Source organism: Heliconius melpomene, chromosome 15 (assembly GCF_056956725.1).
Source record: "Heliconius melpomene rosina isolate 202511_hmr_F chromosome 15, ASM5695672v1, whole genome shotgun sequence".
Taxonomy (NCBI): domain Eukaryota; kingdom Metazoa; phylum Arthropoda; class Insecta; order Lepidoptera; family Nymphalidae; genus Heliconius; species Heliconius melpomene.
Genome location: NC_140403.1, coordinates 3196067 through 3212471, shown reverse-complemented (window position 1 = coordinate 3212471; position 16405 = coordinate 3196067). Strand labels below are relative to the sequence as shown.

At 32.0% G+C, this 16405-nt stretch overlaps 1 protein-coding gene across 2 annotated transcripts; it reads left to right on the top strand.

Annotated features, from left to right (window-relative positions):
* Positions 1–89: 89 nt before the first annotated feature.
* LOC146531314 (trehalose transporter 1-like protein) lies at positions 90–10984 on the top strand. Of its 2 annotated transcripts, XM_085198283.1 has the most exons (9): positions 90–226; positions 3373–3418; positions 3730–3827; positions 4088–4222; positions 5073–5156; positions 5641–5910; positions 6236–6356; positions 7463–7597; positions 7671–10983. In XM_085198283.1, exons 2-9 carry the CDS (start codon positions 3376–3378, stop codon positions 8231–8233), a joined length of 1449 nt encoding a protein of 482 aa, XP_085054409.1. In that variant the 5' UTR covers positions 90–226; positions 3373–3375; the 3' UTR covers positions 8234–10983. The 2 variants fall into 2 exon arrangements, with proteins under 2 accessions (XP_085054409.1, XP_085054410.1); XM_085198284.1 differs by lacking the exon at positions 5641–5910 and having other exon boundaries at positions 7671–10984.
* Positions 10985–16405: the final 5421 nt, after the last annotated feature.

The window sequence follows — 16405 nt, the reverse complement described above, 5'->3', positions numbered from 1 at the left end:
CAAATTATGTCTTTTCTCAGAAGTCTAGATTTTAGGTCTTAAATTTAATTCAGTGATATGGTCTAGATTGTCTAGATGTCTATGGTGCTGTCTAGATTCCATAGTCTTTAGTTTATACTCGTATCGCGTATATTTTAGTCATTCATAATTTCATAATTTTACGTCTGTAGTTTATATATGTACTCTCAGTTAAGTTACTTCAGTAGTAGAGACGTTACACATTTATGTGAGTGTTGTGATAAGCTTTTGCTTTTTACATTATTTATTTATAGTACAACTAACTCTTCTTCTAATTTTCCTTACTTACAGTCTTCAATAACATCTAGCTCATTAGTTCATAAAGCTCAGTTTATAGGTTTCCTTTGAAGCACTAAATTAAAAATAATATATACAAAAAATAACATTGTAAATAAATTTTAACAAACGTTAAATTATCAATATAGCTAGTGGTCAGGAACGACCACTAGCTTATATAAATGTTAATATAACTAAAAAAGCTCTATGCATTTTATACACTGGTTCCAATTAATTGTTATGATGCTAGTTACAATTTAAATACCTACAATGATATATTATATGTGCGTATTGTATAAGATAATCATAATTTAATTTCAAAGGTTTTGCTTTTGTTTTTGTTTAAGTAAATAAATTATTTGGAAATAAAAATAATCGCATCGCTGACTAATACGTTATGTTCTAGGTCAATAATTTTATTTTTCTTAACTTTGGCGCCAAATTTTCGAAATGTCTAAAATAAAATTATGAAAGAGGTTTAATAAAAAAAAGCCGCCAAGTTAAAAACGTAAAAAGTGTGCCATGACATAAATAAGCTAAAATTACTGTTCTACTTACCGGTAACTACCCGTGTGGTCGACTCTACATGGTATAATATTAATTGTTTTTAAAAACTGAGTGAAATGTGATATTCCAAAAGATCTAAATTATACGTATTGAAAGTTTGCTTAAACAACATAATATACATTAAAATGGTGCAATTAATTAATATGGACTATAAATGTTTATATTACACAATTCCAATGTGCAAAGTAGATGGTTATTTAAAGCATAAAATAATGATTTTTAAGCAATATACAGTTAGTAAATATACCAATAATTATTAATAAGCAATAGTTTAAGCATTATTGCTTATTTATGTTCATATGTATATCTCTACCTAGGATTTAAATTTGCTGTATTATTTTTGATGCTCCTCGAAAAAGTGGGATATGATGTTCGTATTTGAAAAAAAAAATACGATACGATAAATATATTTTTTGTAATTTTAAAAATTTTATATGCTTTAGTTAGGTATTATTTATTAATTATATATATTAATATATATTGTATATATTAATATATATATATATATCTATACTATATATACTATACTATATACTATCTATACTAATATAATAAAGCGGAAGAGTTTGTTTGTTTGTTTGTTTGAACGCTAAGATCTCTGGATCTACTGGATCGATTTACTTTGTTTTTGTTTTGTATGAAAGCTGCATTCTTCAGAAGTGCTATAGGCTATATAATATTACATTACACATATATACTAATAAATTAAAATACTTTCTAATTTGACATGCAATTTATTCTGCTATGTTAATAACAACCGTCGTCGCTACGCGACCGCGTTCGTTACCGCGTCATTTTGAAATTCATCCTTATGAAAATAAATATAATAGTCACTTTTAGCATTGCATCTAGATTGAAATTATATTTCTATAGAAATTATATTCTTATATTTCAAGCAGGCGTAGCCGCGTCCGGGTCCGCTAGTATATACATATATATATTATAGTTATCCGCTAATATGTAGTGCCCTGAGCTGTTTACATATGCGATAGCTGTTACTCAGCTATAGTTTAAAAGGAAGAGATAATGTACGGACATGGATATACATATACACGGACGTACGTAGTATGGTCCGTACACATATACGGACCATACTATTTATGGATGGCGTTTAAAAATGATAAAAAAACACATTATATTTATATATAGTAATGTCGACGAGTCGCGGCCGCTTTGAAGTTAGCCGTAGATGACCGGGATGATTTTAATTTAAGATTCCGTACCGTGGATCATTTTCTTCCCGAGTGAACGAAAAGCAAAATACTCTTTAGAAAACATATAAGAAATTATATAAGAAATTTTCAATCCAAGTCCAATTTACATATGTTTTCTAAAGAGTATATTTCTTTCCTATGTGTGAAATAACACTTTGAAAATGTCAAAAACAAAAGTTTATAAAATCTAAGTGACAAAGCTCGCTACGAAGCGATGCTTATTGACTCTATATCAATTAATTTGAATTCTTGTTAAGCATGTATAAAGATATTTTTAAAAACATTAACTGGGTTATATCTTTAGTACTTTAACTTTCTTTGGTCTGCCTTCGTTATTTAAGACTGGTTATTTCCACAATGAGACACAACGCTTTGGGGACTTCCCAAGATAATCTTCGTTGAAACGATCGACAGTTTCATTTTATATACTTTATTCTGATAGTATTTTTGTTTACATCATAAAAACAACTTTAGGTATAACTAGAGAGGAAGTAGGGAGTATAGAAATTAAATACGGTATAACGAAAATATTCTTCTTAAATATTTTTTTTTTTTTTTTAACTACACGCTGTATCCCGCACAAAGCAGTGTAGGCAGAGGGAACTTAATGTTAAGACACGTCGTTCCCCACTTTCCACCGATTTGTGGAGGGTTTGCGTGTTGAGTGGCGGAACTCAACGTCGCGTTTTGCCTGGACACCAAAGCGGAGAAATGGAAATATAAATTTAAATACATATTTCATTTCCGCTCGTGGGGAGCGAACCCACAACCAGCCGCGTTTACAGTCACGCTTTGTGTCCCTGCGCCACGAATGGCCTCTGGTAGTTACAATTATGTCATCTTTCTTATGCGTCATGAATTTCTATAGCATAACTACGAGATAACTCCCTACTTCCTCTCTAGTTATACCTAAAGTTGTCGGTATAAAATGAACAAACATACTATAAGAATAAAATATGTAAAATGAAACCGTCGATCTTTTTAACGAAGATTTTCTAGGGAAGTCCCCAAAACGTGTATAGTTGTTGACTTAACCAGCTTTAAATAACGAAGGCAGACCAAAGAAAGTTAAAGTACTAAAGATATAACCGAGTTAATGTTTTTAAAAATATCTTTATGAAAATATATCACACGCTAAACTCATACTTAGCAAGAACTGATAGAGAGATAGAGATCAATTAAATTTGAGCGTAGCGAACTACTAGTTTGGACTTAGACACTTTCCGGGTGTGAGTCCCTTTGTGTGCACGTTCAAAATTGTTATACTTATATTATATTGTTATACTTTTTGTTACAGAACATGGAGAAAGATAGAAGAGTTCAATATTTTGCGACATTTGCCCGTAAGTGTTTTTTTTTTAAATTGTAAATTGTAATAAGTGAAAGTATCGTAACTAGAATATCGAAATTATGAATGTCTTTATTATGCATAGCGGCGTTTGTTTATATTTGGGTTGTTTTGGTTATTGAGCCCAATCGAATCGCAGGGGTACAAGCGTGCGACTATAAATGCGACAGGTTGTGAGTTCGATTCTCGATGGGGAAAATGAAATATTTATTATTTTTATGCAGAAGCAAATAGCGGCGTTAAGTTTCGCTACTCAACACGCAACACCTCTAGAATAAATAAACTATATTTTATTGTATATTTTAGTATCACTTGCAACTGTCACAATGGGGGTGTCGTCAGCTTGGCCAACTCCAGTGCTACCAAAATTCAAAAAGAATGCAACAAATGTTGATATTAGTGATGTAAGTATGTATCTATATAATATAGTCTACCTACTATTTTCATATTATAAATATTATAATGTGAAAATAGCAGGGAGGCGTTGAGTTCTGCCACTTAACACGTAATGCCTCCAGAATTCGGCAGAAAGTGGGGAACGGAAGGTCTTAACACTAGGTTCCCTCTGCCTACCTTGCTGTGTGCGAGATACAGCGATTTGATTAAATTAATAACTTAAAATAAAACTTAAAATAAAAATATGTATAAATTTTTCATTATGTAGGATGAAATATCAACAATGCTGGCTTTGTCAGCCCCTGGATTTGTAGGGGGTAGTATCATCGCAGGGTATATATCAGACACGTTTGGAAGAAAGATGACTGTGCTAACGAGTGCAATCCCTTTTGGTTGTGGAACGGTATGTAAAAAAAACTCTTATTCATATTTATATGCATGACAGTAGACGCGATAGGTTGTAGATTCGAAATATTTATTTAAATTTATAGTTTCATTTCTTCGCTCTGCTGTCGAGGCGAAGCGCGGCGTTTAGTTCCGCCACCCAATACGCAAAGCCATTGAGAAACCCATTTAAAATTAGATGGAAAGTAGGTAACGGAGTGTCTTAACAGTTGGTCCTTCTTTCTACATAGTAATTAGCGTTACAGGTTTAATCTCCGTTATACAACGTAGCAGCTGTAAAAAAAATGAATTAATGAAATAATAACTATTTTTTGTCTTGTTTAAATTATTATTTTTCTTGTATTATAAATTCTAAAAGGATTAGGCTTTTCGAAAAAGGATACTTATAATAAAATCTTCCTTTTAGTTAAAAGTTCCTTTTAAAGTTTTAACGCACTTTATTTATAGGTGGGTACTTATCTTAAGTGGTGCTTGATTTCATAGGAAATAATAATTTCGAAGAAACAATTTGTTATCGTCTTTAGAGGCATTTGATAGTGATTATCGATACTATCGATTTACGATACGATGTTACGATTTAATTGAAAAATTATATTTTTGGCATATTATCTGTCTTTCGTACTTTCCGTACAAGCCGTGGCACAGTGGCATAAGTGCGAGTGTAAACGCGACGGTTGTGGGTTCGATTCCCACTCGGAGAATGAAATATTTAATACTTTCATTTCTTCGCTGTGATTACAGTTAAGGAGGTCTTATTAAAATCAAGGAGATTATTATTTTGATTATCAATTCGAAAATATAATATAAGATTTTAGATTTTCGTTTCTCACAAAATGCATTGGTTTCAGTTACTAGCAGCGTTCGGGACGCGAGCGTGGATGTTGTATATAATGAAGTTCTTGTGGGGCTTTGGTACAGGCTTAGTTGCTTCGGTAAGAGTTCATTTTTTAGCACTCTTTATTCCCGATATAGCGGGATAGACAGAGTGAATATATCTTAAAACACTCCGTTCCCCACTTTTCGCCCAGTTTTCAAAACATTATGTTGAGTGGTGGATCTCAATGCGACGTTTGTGGGTTCGATTACCATCCTAGAGAGTAAATTATTTAATATGCACCTGAAGCTCCTCTGGTGCTGCACGGGGTCGTGGGCGGCGGTGATCATCATCAAATGACCCGAACGCTTGTTTGCCTTATCCTTTTTCCATAAAAAAAAAATATTCTCCGTTCCTTGCTCTGGTAATAAGCACAGCTCGCGCAGTGTGAAGTTTCACCACTAAGCACTCATTGCCTCCAGAATTCGGCGGTGCGTCCTAAAAAGTCCGGAGAGTACTAATACTAGATTCCCTCTGCATATCCTGGCATTAGCGGGATACGTGAAAAAAGGTATCAATATCATAATATATCTTGTTTTCAGGTAGTAAATATATATTTAGCAGAAGTAGCCGATAAGGAAATACGCGCCTCTCTCTCAACAGTCACTAGATTTATGTTTAATTTTGGAAGTCTACTAATAATATCTATAGGAACTTTTATGTCTTATTCGACATTAAATTATACAATACTAGCATTGCCATTGATATTTTTTATGGTATGTTTGTGGATACCGGAAACACCACAGTATTACTTGAAAGAAGGAAAAGTCGAAAAAGCGAAGAGATCGTTAACGAAATTGAACGGGAACAAGGTAATTATGATAGATACATGTAATTAATTATGAAGATTTAAGATTTATAAACTGTATTATTTTATTAAGTTAAAAAAAAAAATTTTTTTTTATCAATATTCCGTTTCCTTCCTTATTTTGCATCCATTGTAATAACGTTGCGTTACGAAACGTAACTTAACCTCGTATAATATCTTATTATTGAAAAGTTGAAATTGGAACTCACGACTATACCTTCTACTACAATAGATTTTCGATATTTTATAAAGTTATTGAATTTAGATATTATATAAACTTATACAAAAATCAAATCGCCTTATTAATAATTTATATTTATGTTTTTCAGGACATTGAAAACAAGTTAGAAACGCTAAAACAGGATGTATCGAAGGATATGAAAAATTCTACATCTCCTTTGGATTTATTTAGAGGGAGTACCTATTGGCGTCCTATTACAATTGCAGCAGGTAATAAAAATGTTTATTTTTGACTTGATAACGGTTATAAAGGAATCATGACTCCTTGTCACGTTCTACCTGAGCCCAGTGTGCGAGCGAAAGCGATAGAGAGGCAAGCGTTCATATTGTTAATCGTAATTAATCTGTATAATTTAATTTTAAAAAATATTTGAATGAACGAATGCAAATAAAAGTTGATTCATCGAAATACGTAATTTTCAATTAACTCCTTTTTTTTATATATACACTAGTGGACGCGCGCAGCTTCGCTTACGTATTTAGGGGTGAATTCTAATAAACCATGAAACATGTGTTCAATGAAATATTTTTAAGAGTCTAAATTTCAAATTTTATAAAAATCGGTGGTGTTTTAAAGATTTTTCCAAAAAAACTTTCAACCCCTTATTTGCACCCTTAGGGGGTGAATTCTAGAAAACCATGAAACACATGTTCAATTAAATGTTTTTAAGAGTCTAAATTTCAAATTATAGAAAAATCGGTGGCGATTTTAGAATTTTTCCATACAAACTTTCAACCCCTTATTTGCACCCTTATGGAAAGAATTCTAGAAAACCATGAAACACGTGTTCAATTAAATACTTTTAAGAGTCTGAATTTCAAATTTGTCAGAATCGGTGCCGATTTAATTTTTTTTCCATACTAACTTTCAACCCCTATTTCGCCCCTTTAGGGTTAAAATTTTACAAAATCCCTTCTTAGTGGATGTCCAGATTACAAAAGTAAACATCTGTCCAAATTCCACGTTTCTACCATCAGCGGTTACGGCTGTGCGTGCGTCTTACCTCAGTCAGTGAGGACAAGTCCTTTTATATATATAGATAGATTATATTTATAATTCAGTGATAATAATAATATAAATTTAATTAATAAAAATATGTAATTTTAATTCATATATCCGTAAACAGACTTTACACAAGCAGATTACTTTGATTTGCAGTTATGATTTTTTCTACCATTCAACACACAATGCCACGAAAATTGGTCAGTGCGTGGGAAAAGAGTATATACTAGGTTCTATTTACCCTATTATATACGGGATACAGAATGAAGCTAAAGAAAACAATTAAATGACTTAAGTGTTTAATTTGTTTTAGGTCTTAAAGTAGCCCAGATAATGACAGGTGCTATAACAATACAGCAATATTTGGGTCGAATCACGCAGGACATTGACACCAATATGGAGTTATCGACGCATCTTATCATTTTTGGCGTTGTCAAATTTGTTGTCGGTCAGTTTTTTTCATATTTCAATCGTGTTTTTTACTGTTTTTGAAAACTTTAAGAATTTTATTTTAATTTCAGGTATAATATCATCACTTTTCGCCGACCGCATTGGAAGACGGCCGATATTGATATACTCGTTCCTAGGCACAGCTATTTGTCTAACACTAGCTGGAACATATTTCTTTTTCCAAGAGTTCATTCGTCTAGAACAAAATTCTTTGAGAAATTTTAGATACGTTCCTTTTGTATCTATAATTTTGTCCAACGTCATATCTAGTATGGGATTCAATGTTATAATAGGCGTGATCCAAGCGGAGATATTTCCATTGAATGTTAGAGCCATTGCTATGACATGTTTAAATATTTTGGGGGGTTTCATGGGTTTTTTAGTACCAAAATGTTATCAAAAACTCAAATATAGTTTAGGACTTTATGGCGCTTTTTGGTTTTTTTCCTGTGTAGCAATTTTCGGCGCCATTTTCTCTTATTTCATGGTACCCGAGACGAAAGGTAAAAGTTTGCGTGAAATACAAGATTTGTTACAAATAGGTACGATTGATGTTTCGGAAGTTGTTGTGAAGGATGTGAAAGCCGAAGAAAGTATAGAATTAATGGAGAAGAAGGAGAATGATTTGAAATAATAAGTTTATTGACGGTTTATTTGTAAGTAAAAATATGTTTACAGTCTCGTTTTGGATAAGTCTCGATTTTAATATTTTATTATTAGTTTTTTTTTTGCAATTTTAAGTGATGACGATTTTTTTAAATATTTTGATTGCTAGTTGTACTGTTACTCGACTGTTAATCCTAATAAACTATTGGGCTTGTTAATTTTCTTTTTAGTTTTATGCAGTCGGGGTTTTTGTTTGTTTAAATATTTTTTATTTATTGTCTGTAGCAATAACAATACTACTTATAATAATATTTTGAAAATGGCGTTCTAAATGATGTATTACTATTAAATTATCAAATATATATAAACAACATTGAGGTCAGTCGTGGCGCAGTGGAACCAGCGTGACTGTAAACGCAACAGGTTGTGGGTTAGAATCCCACTCGGAGAAAAATATTTGATATTTACATTTCTTCGCTCTGGTGTCAGATACTCAGAACTCCTTCCAGAATTCGGCGGAAAGTGGAGAGCGAAGTGACTTAACACTAGGATCCCTCTGCCTACCCTGCTGTATGCTGGATACAGCTTGAAAAAAAAGATGCATGTTTTTGTTTATAAAATGCGTGTTTATATAAATACTTTACAGAATAAGTATAATATGAGAAATTTTAATAATAGTTCAATATATGCCAAAAAATATACACCTTATATTTATATGTAACCTTGTTAAGATTGTTCTTAATTTAAAAAAACATAAAATTATGTACTAATAGATTTATTTCCGTATTAAGTAAGGTCGTATGAGGCTTATGTACATATATATATTAATAAAAAAAAATGGTATCTCATATATGAATATATTTTTCTATTTTTATATATTATATTAAATTATTTATATTACAACCAACATGTCACAATTTTTATTGAATTATTTAATTAACGTGGCATTTCATATAACAGCTTTAGTCTACCATTTTTTCTTCATTTTTATACAATAATTATTTGAAATGTTTAGAAAACACATTTTCTAAGCAGCAGCAGTAAATATTTAGGCATTAAATTAGAAACTAAATAAGACTGTGTATGCAAATTTGGATAATTTTTTTGTTGTTTTTATTTTTTACATGTATAAAACTATGATATATGGTACGATTAATCAAATGTATAGGGGAATTGTGCTCAAGATGGCATACTATGATAAGATGACACACTACCAATATTGATGAAACTATTAGCGCTAAGTGCGATCTTGTGACGTTTTAGAGAGTGTCTGTAGATGCAGCTAGTGCTTAAATTCAGTATGGCTGCAAATGAATGCAGATGGGCAAGTAATTCATGTTTTCGTTATTTTCAATTGCAACGAATTTTTCTTTCGCTTTTGCTTGATGGTGAAAAGACATGTAAGATAAAGATTTTCTATTTGAACTCATTATAAATGTAAAATAGGATTATTATATGACACAGCTAACGCTAAAAGCGCATCCTAACCTATAAACTTTTGTCACAACGGTTAAAATTAAATTCATATATCTATTGGGTAAGATGACATACAAAACGTGAGTATAAGATGGCATACTATCTTACCCTAACAAATAGAATCGATGTATTTTTTTTGCTTTACCTACAAAATGTCTGGCAATTACAAACGAATATATATTGGTCACAAGAAGACATGGATAAGGCTGTTAGAGCAAGGGCATTCAATAGCCGCAAGTGAAGAAGCTTATTTCCCTTTTGGAAAAGGAAGTGACTGATAATGGAATCCAACCTCATAAAATTTGCAACATGTATGAATCTGGCTTTAATACTGATTAAAAGCCCCCCAGTAAAGAAGAAACTATTTATTTGTGAACTAAGCTCGCATTTTTATGTCACATACTAAGTATGTCATTTTACCCTGTAGATATGTCGTTTTACACTGGTCGACCTAAGTGCGATTTTTGTTTATTTTTATGATGTTTGAAAGATGATTGTTCTGAAAGTAAAATAATTTCGTTTCAAAATTATGAAATATAGAATAGTATAAGCAATGTGCTGTTCTCAGTTGACTTTATTTATTTGAAATATTTGTCTTCAAACAAAAAGTATGTCGTCTTAAGCACAATTCCCCTATGGCCATGATATATTATGGAGACTGACTGCCCTAGAAGCAGGGTTATTTTTTTTTCTTAAAAATCGTTTAATTTTAATATTGGTATCTAATAGAATGCTTTTATAAGTAAAGATATTGTAGTGCATTTACGGTGTCCGATAGTACAAGCGATAATCGGAGGTTCGATTCCCACTGGTGGTAACATTCATATATTTTACAATATAGCTGTATTCTCACTCTGGTTACACAAAGTTGGATTTATATTAATTTTTGCATATTTAATTAAAGTTAAGTTTTTTCATTGAGACTGTGTGTTTGAAATATAAGCTATTGATCATAATATATTACATAGAAAGCAGAAAGACAAAGAAATATTCTGAAACTACGTAATTCATATTTTTTTGTTTTTTAAAATCTATGCACCTACAATGTTTAGATTTAAAATTTCGATATTTTAAAGTTATGAATATATTGTCGTAATTCCAAAGAAGTTTCTTTAGAGATACGACAAAATCGCTTTCCAACGTCGATAAATTTATTAATGATCACGGATATTGTTATAATCAAATATTTTTTTATATTAAAAATAATGCTCCCAATGTTTATAATACTATTTTTACAATTTATGGCTTGTATTTTATATAAAATTTTTAGCTGTAAGGCTTTTTGTATGACAATTTACATTGTTGGTTATAAAAAATACTATTAAAATATTTAAAAAATAATGTATATCAATAGTTGTTCCTGTAATTGATATCCCCACTAGAATAAATATATTAAAAGCTTTCATTGTTCTTTAAATTAAAAATAAAAAATATTTGTGTAATGATCAGTCTATCGCGGTGGAATAGGATAGCGTTGGCTAAAAACAAGACGGTTGTAGGTTCAATTCCTACTTAGGAGAATTAATTATCTATTTTAATTTTCTCGCTCTAATTAAAAAAGTTACATTAGAGTTTTGAATGCTGGCGGATAGTGGAGAATGGAGATTTTAAGCTGCTAAATATAGGATAAAATATTAAGTTTTATATACGTTTGAGGATAACATTTAATATTATATTATTTTAAATTATCACTGCAGGCCCAGCGTGGACAGAGAGGCATAAGTGATTGTAAACGTAAAAGGTTGTGGGTGCGATTGTGGATGTGTGCTCTATACATAGCGGATAGTAGGGTATATAATATAATACATAACTGTCTTAATGGGAACGGAGTGACTTAACAATACGTTCCCGATCCCTCTGCCTACCTTACAGAATACTTAGCTTCACTGAAAAATGTTATAGAATATATAGAACTATATAATTCTATTTCATTATATATTTCAACATGATGACTATGAGATAAACTTATGAACGTTTTCATTTATCTTATTAGTGGTATTCTAAGTGTTGTTTTTTCGTCTTTGCCTGTTTATTTTGACGGCAAGCCGGATATTGGTGCCAACATTAATATTTTTCTTCCATATAATCCACTTATCGCGGCCTCTAGTGCTCGCGTTCTGCTCTCGATCTATATTTTATCTATATTTTATTCGTGTTTGTTATTGTTAATTAAAAAGCTATTGTTTTGGTGATGCTTGCTGTGTAGTATATATAAGATATTGTTAATGAATTAATGTATGAGGCCAGTCGTGGCTTAGGGGCACAAGTATGTGACTGTACGGGACAGGTTGTGTGTTCGATTCCGACTCAAGAAAATAAAATATTTATTTAAATGTATATTTTCATTGTTTTGCTCTAGTGTGGAGGCAAGGCGCGGTGTTGAATTGCGCCTCTCATCCCCCAGAATTCGGCGATTAGTCAGGAACGAAGGGTCTTAATATTAGGTTCCCTCTGCCTACTCTGGTGTGTACGATAGTTGATTTATGAATAAATGTTATAAAAATAATGCCAACCATGACAAAATTATATAAATTTATAACAATTAAGTACGTGCGCGAGAAATGGACGAATAACTTAATTTAAACTTTTTAAATTACTGTTTGAAGTCGTTTTTTTTTGTTAAAATTTAGCTCAATTTATTAATTTTTACAGCAGAGTTTTTTAACTAGCTTTAATCAAATTGTGCACCAGATCTGTTGTTTCCAATACATCTTTCTGAGATCCCAACCAGCTAAGATTAGTGTTCACTGAATCCCGGGGTCGGTATTAAACGACTGTTGGCCATATTAGCTACGGCACCGATAGCTTTCTTAATACTTAAAGACCTTCTAAACCCCTAAAGCCGGGATAGATACAAGTTTCTTGCTTTCACATACAAAGATTAACTACTAAACAATATGGCAAGTATATGAACTTGGTTGAAATAATTATATACATAAATAAGATTTACGAGTTGCTATTATAATATATCTGGATGGTATATAGTTTGATTAAATCTATTTTATTTATTATTTTTCAGTTTTGTACTTCTATGGTTAGTCGTGGCGCAGGCACAGCCGTGTGACTGTTACCGCTATAGGTTATGGGTTCGATTCTTACTAAGAGAAACTAAATATTTATTATTTTAATTTCTTCGCTCTGGTGTCGAGGCAAAGCGTGGCGTTGAGTTCACTCAACACACAATACCTCTAGAATTCGGCGGAAAGTGAGAAGCAGTGTTTTAACACTAGGCTCCCTAAGTCTGCCTAGCGTGAAGCTGAAAAGAAACTTTTATGTATGACGTTATCGTCTCATTTACCTTTGGAATGAAAATTTATCTGTTAATAGATGTTTAAAGATTCGATTGTTATATAGGGGACTGGAAGCTAAAGATCGGTGTTTATTTTCGCCTTTAAACATTATGTCTCTATTTTTTTTAAAGCGTTAACGCAACCTGTACTGTATACATACTTCCCTACGATGAGAATTCCTTTTCATCCTCAGGATATATTATTATAGTATTTTGTTATTAAAAAATATTTAGTATATTATGAAATATTTATAATTTGGCTGCTCATATCAAATTTTATATGTTTATTTTAAAATATAAGTACTTGTAAACTAAAGGAAAAATTCACAAATATTTTTAGCAACACTGTTGCAATGCAAAAACATGAACATTTTAAAATAAGATACTGAAGTAAAACGTACGAAAGAACAGGGACATAAAATATAAAGGTTCCCTCACACGGGACATATTTACGGTGCTTTTGACGTTGAATCCTCCCGCTATAAAACATTAAACGCCGCTAGTGATTTATGCTGTTGACTCGGGAAACAAAAGGATGGGGCTCGTCTATTTAATATTTGATTTATTTTATCAGTAATAAGATAAGTAAATTGGAAAGTATACCGAGAAGGAGTACCTTATAATTAAAATATATAGTAGGTTCATACATTTTCAAGAGGTGAGGCTGTTTAATTATAGCTGCCTTTATTCCTTCCAGGTAGGCTATTATTTGAATCTAACAACTTCGTTGAAATTGCAGGAGATATCGAATTTTTTTGTTCCAGAGCTTGTTCTTAACTAATTTAAGCAGATTACAATTATATAAAATCGATAAATATTAATAAATATCTTTATAAGTTATTAAAAAATTGTCAGTAGCTGAGGTCAGTCGTCGCACAGGGGCACATAAAATCATCGGTCTTATAAAATATTTAATTTGAAAATTAATTTTTTTTCGATATCTTGCAAATAAATTGCAGCCGTTATTATCAATATTTTTTACTTAAATTATACAAATTAATTACAAGTACCTACTCGTATATGCTATGTAATTACAAGTACCTTTGTGCTATTAAATTATAAGTAACAATGAATGGGTAGATGCATCGAAAGCCGGACACTTAGGCCGATAGTGCCTCTCTATTGTTTGTATTGCTCTCTCGCTTGCACACTCGGGTCTGGCGGAACGTGACAATAATTCATGCATTTTAGTGCACGCAGAAGTCGTTCATCGATTTATAAGACTTTATCACGTTGAAATACAGAAAACTGACAAGAATGCTTAGTAACAAAATTGTCCTAGAAATTTCCTTCAATGTCTTTCTATAATATAGAAAAGGTTATTTAAATTGGAAATACATTATAACGTCAGCAATTAGGGTCTTATCTCCAATTCGAATTCTGAGCGACTTTAAATAGCTATCATTTTCCCAACAAATTCGGAAAACCGCGAACGTTCCTTTCAGTTCCAAAGCGAGGGTATAAAAGGCATTACGGTTACTTTATTCATGTTGGTGCGGTCTGTTATCCTGATATCTCATTATCCCGATTAAGGACTATAGTGTGACATAATTGTGAACAAATTAATATACTACTCGTTCTGGTATTTTTGTACGTAAGGACTACTTACATATATTGCTTATCTGGTGCCATATAAATTATGTCAATCTATGGGGAAAGAGTACAAAATTTAACTGTGTGTGCGAGTGCAAAAATAAGTTATTATTTTTCCAAATGTCATGAATGGATGTAAGTTTGTTTGTTACGCTTTCACGGGGTTATGACAAAAAAAAATATTTCCTCTTGTTGTTTTTCTAATAACAAAAAATCACTTTTTTAATGTTCTTTTCAATCTCGATTGAAAATAACATTGTTATTAAAAACCACTTTTTTATTAACTTTAACAATATCATTAGGTATATGAATGTAATATAGTGTGTAGGCTCATTAAACATACTAAGTACTCATTCTAAATTAATTCATACTGACATATCTAATTAATTGTACATATAATACATACATATGTATATTTTGTACTAGCGACCCGCTCGCGGCTTCGCCTGCACTTATTTATTTTCTGATCTAAAATACTTTTGTGATCTAATAACATTATCATTTAAAGACAATATCTATGCATAAAAAAACACTAATTTTGTAAGCGATATTGTCGTATACAATTCTTCATATCGATTGAAATAAAACAAACACCAAATAAGTTCGTCGAAATACAACAATTAAAACTGCCTTTAAACCGATGCAGCTGTTTCAGAGACAAGTGCGAACAAACGCATATACAAATAAATAAATTTATTTTAAATCATTGTTCTGGATTCTATTACATTAATAAAGCCCTCCAATAATAAATTTTCTCAGATATCTTCCACATACAGACAGCGATGAGTTACAGTTTTATTATATGTATATATCGTATATATTGGTATAACATGAATTTCATAGCTGTCCATCAGATAGCGATATCGATGGTCCTCCACTTGCTGGCACTCGAGCCTCTCGATCGGTGTTGAGGGACGTTTTATGTTTGAGTCGTATTTTGTCCTCTCGCATGATTAATTTACGGTTCTGGAGTGTATTGGGAATAGCATAAGAGGGGTGTTTAGTTTGTTGCTTGAGAAGTGATATACTGAATACGGTTTAAGTTGCTTTAAAATTAGGTAAGTTTCTTGTGAATTTCTAGAGAATTCTCGAATAATATCTACAAAAAGGAATACCTACTTAATAAGTGAGTCCGTCGCGGCGCAGCGGCACAAGGGTGTGACTGTAATGCGACGGTGATGGGTTCGATCCCCACTCGTGGAAGTGAAATATTTGTTAACGTCTATATTTCCATTTCTTCGTTCTGGTGTCGAGGCAGAGCGCGGCGTTGAGTTCTGCCACTCAACACATAATGTCTCCAGGTTTCGGCAGAAAGTGGGGAACGGAGTGCCTTAACACTAAATTCCCTCTGCCTATCCTGCTGTGTGCGGGATACAGTGTGAAGCTGATAATGAGTTAGACGCAATTGGGAACACTGTGGTTATGAGTTCGATTTCCACATTGAAAACGCCACTGACCATGCAATATTTCTGAGGACGTAAAGTGCAGAACGGAGCACCTTAATAATGTCTTATTTCTCTAAGACAAGGCTGAAAATAAAATAAAATGTTGATTTTTCGTGTCCAATCAACACAACCTATGGCAAGCAAGTAGGTTAAGACAACAGTGACTCTGGATTTTGCTACCCTCAAATACTTACGACGTCAATGTTTGAAGGAAGACGCAACAATTTGTCACAAGGTAAACCGCGTCTATCCTTTAACACGCGGAAAATACGAAAAGAAGATTTATTATTGTAAAAATCTATTTGTTAGTTCAACGTGTGTGTAATATGTATAATATATATGGACCGTTTATTTTGAAAGTGGTGTAAGTCCATTTTTGAGAAAAATGAGCTATCAC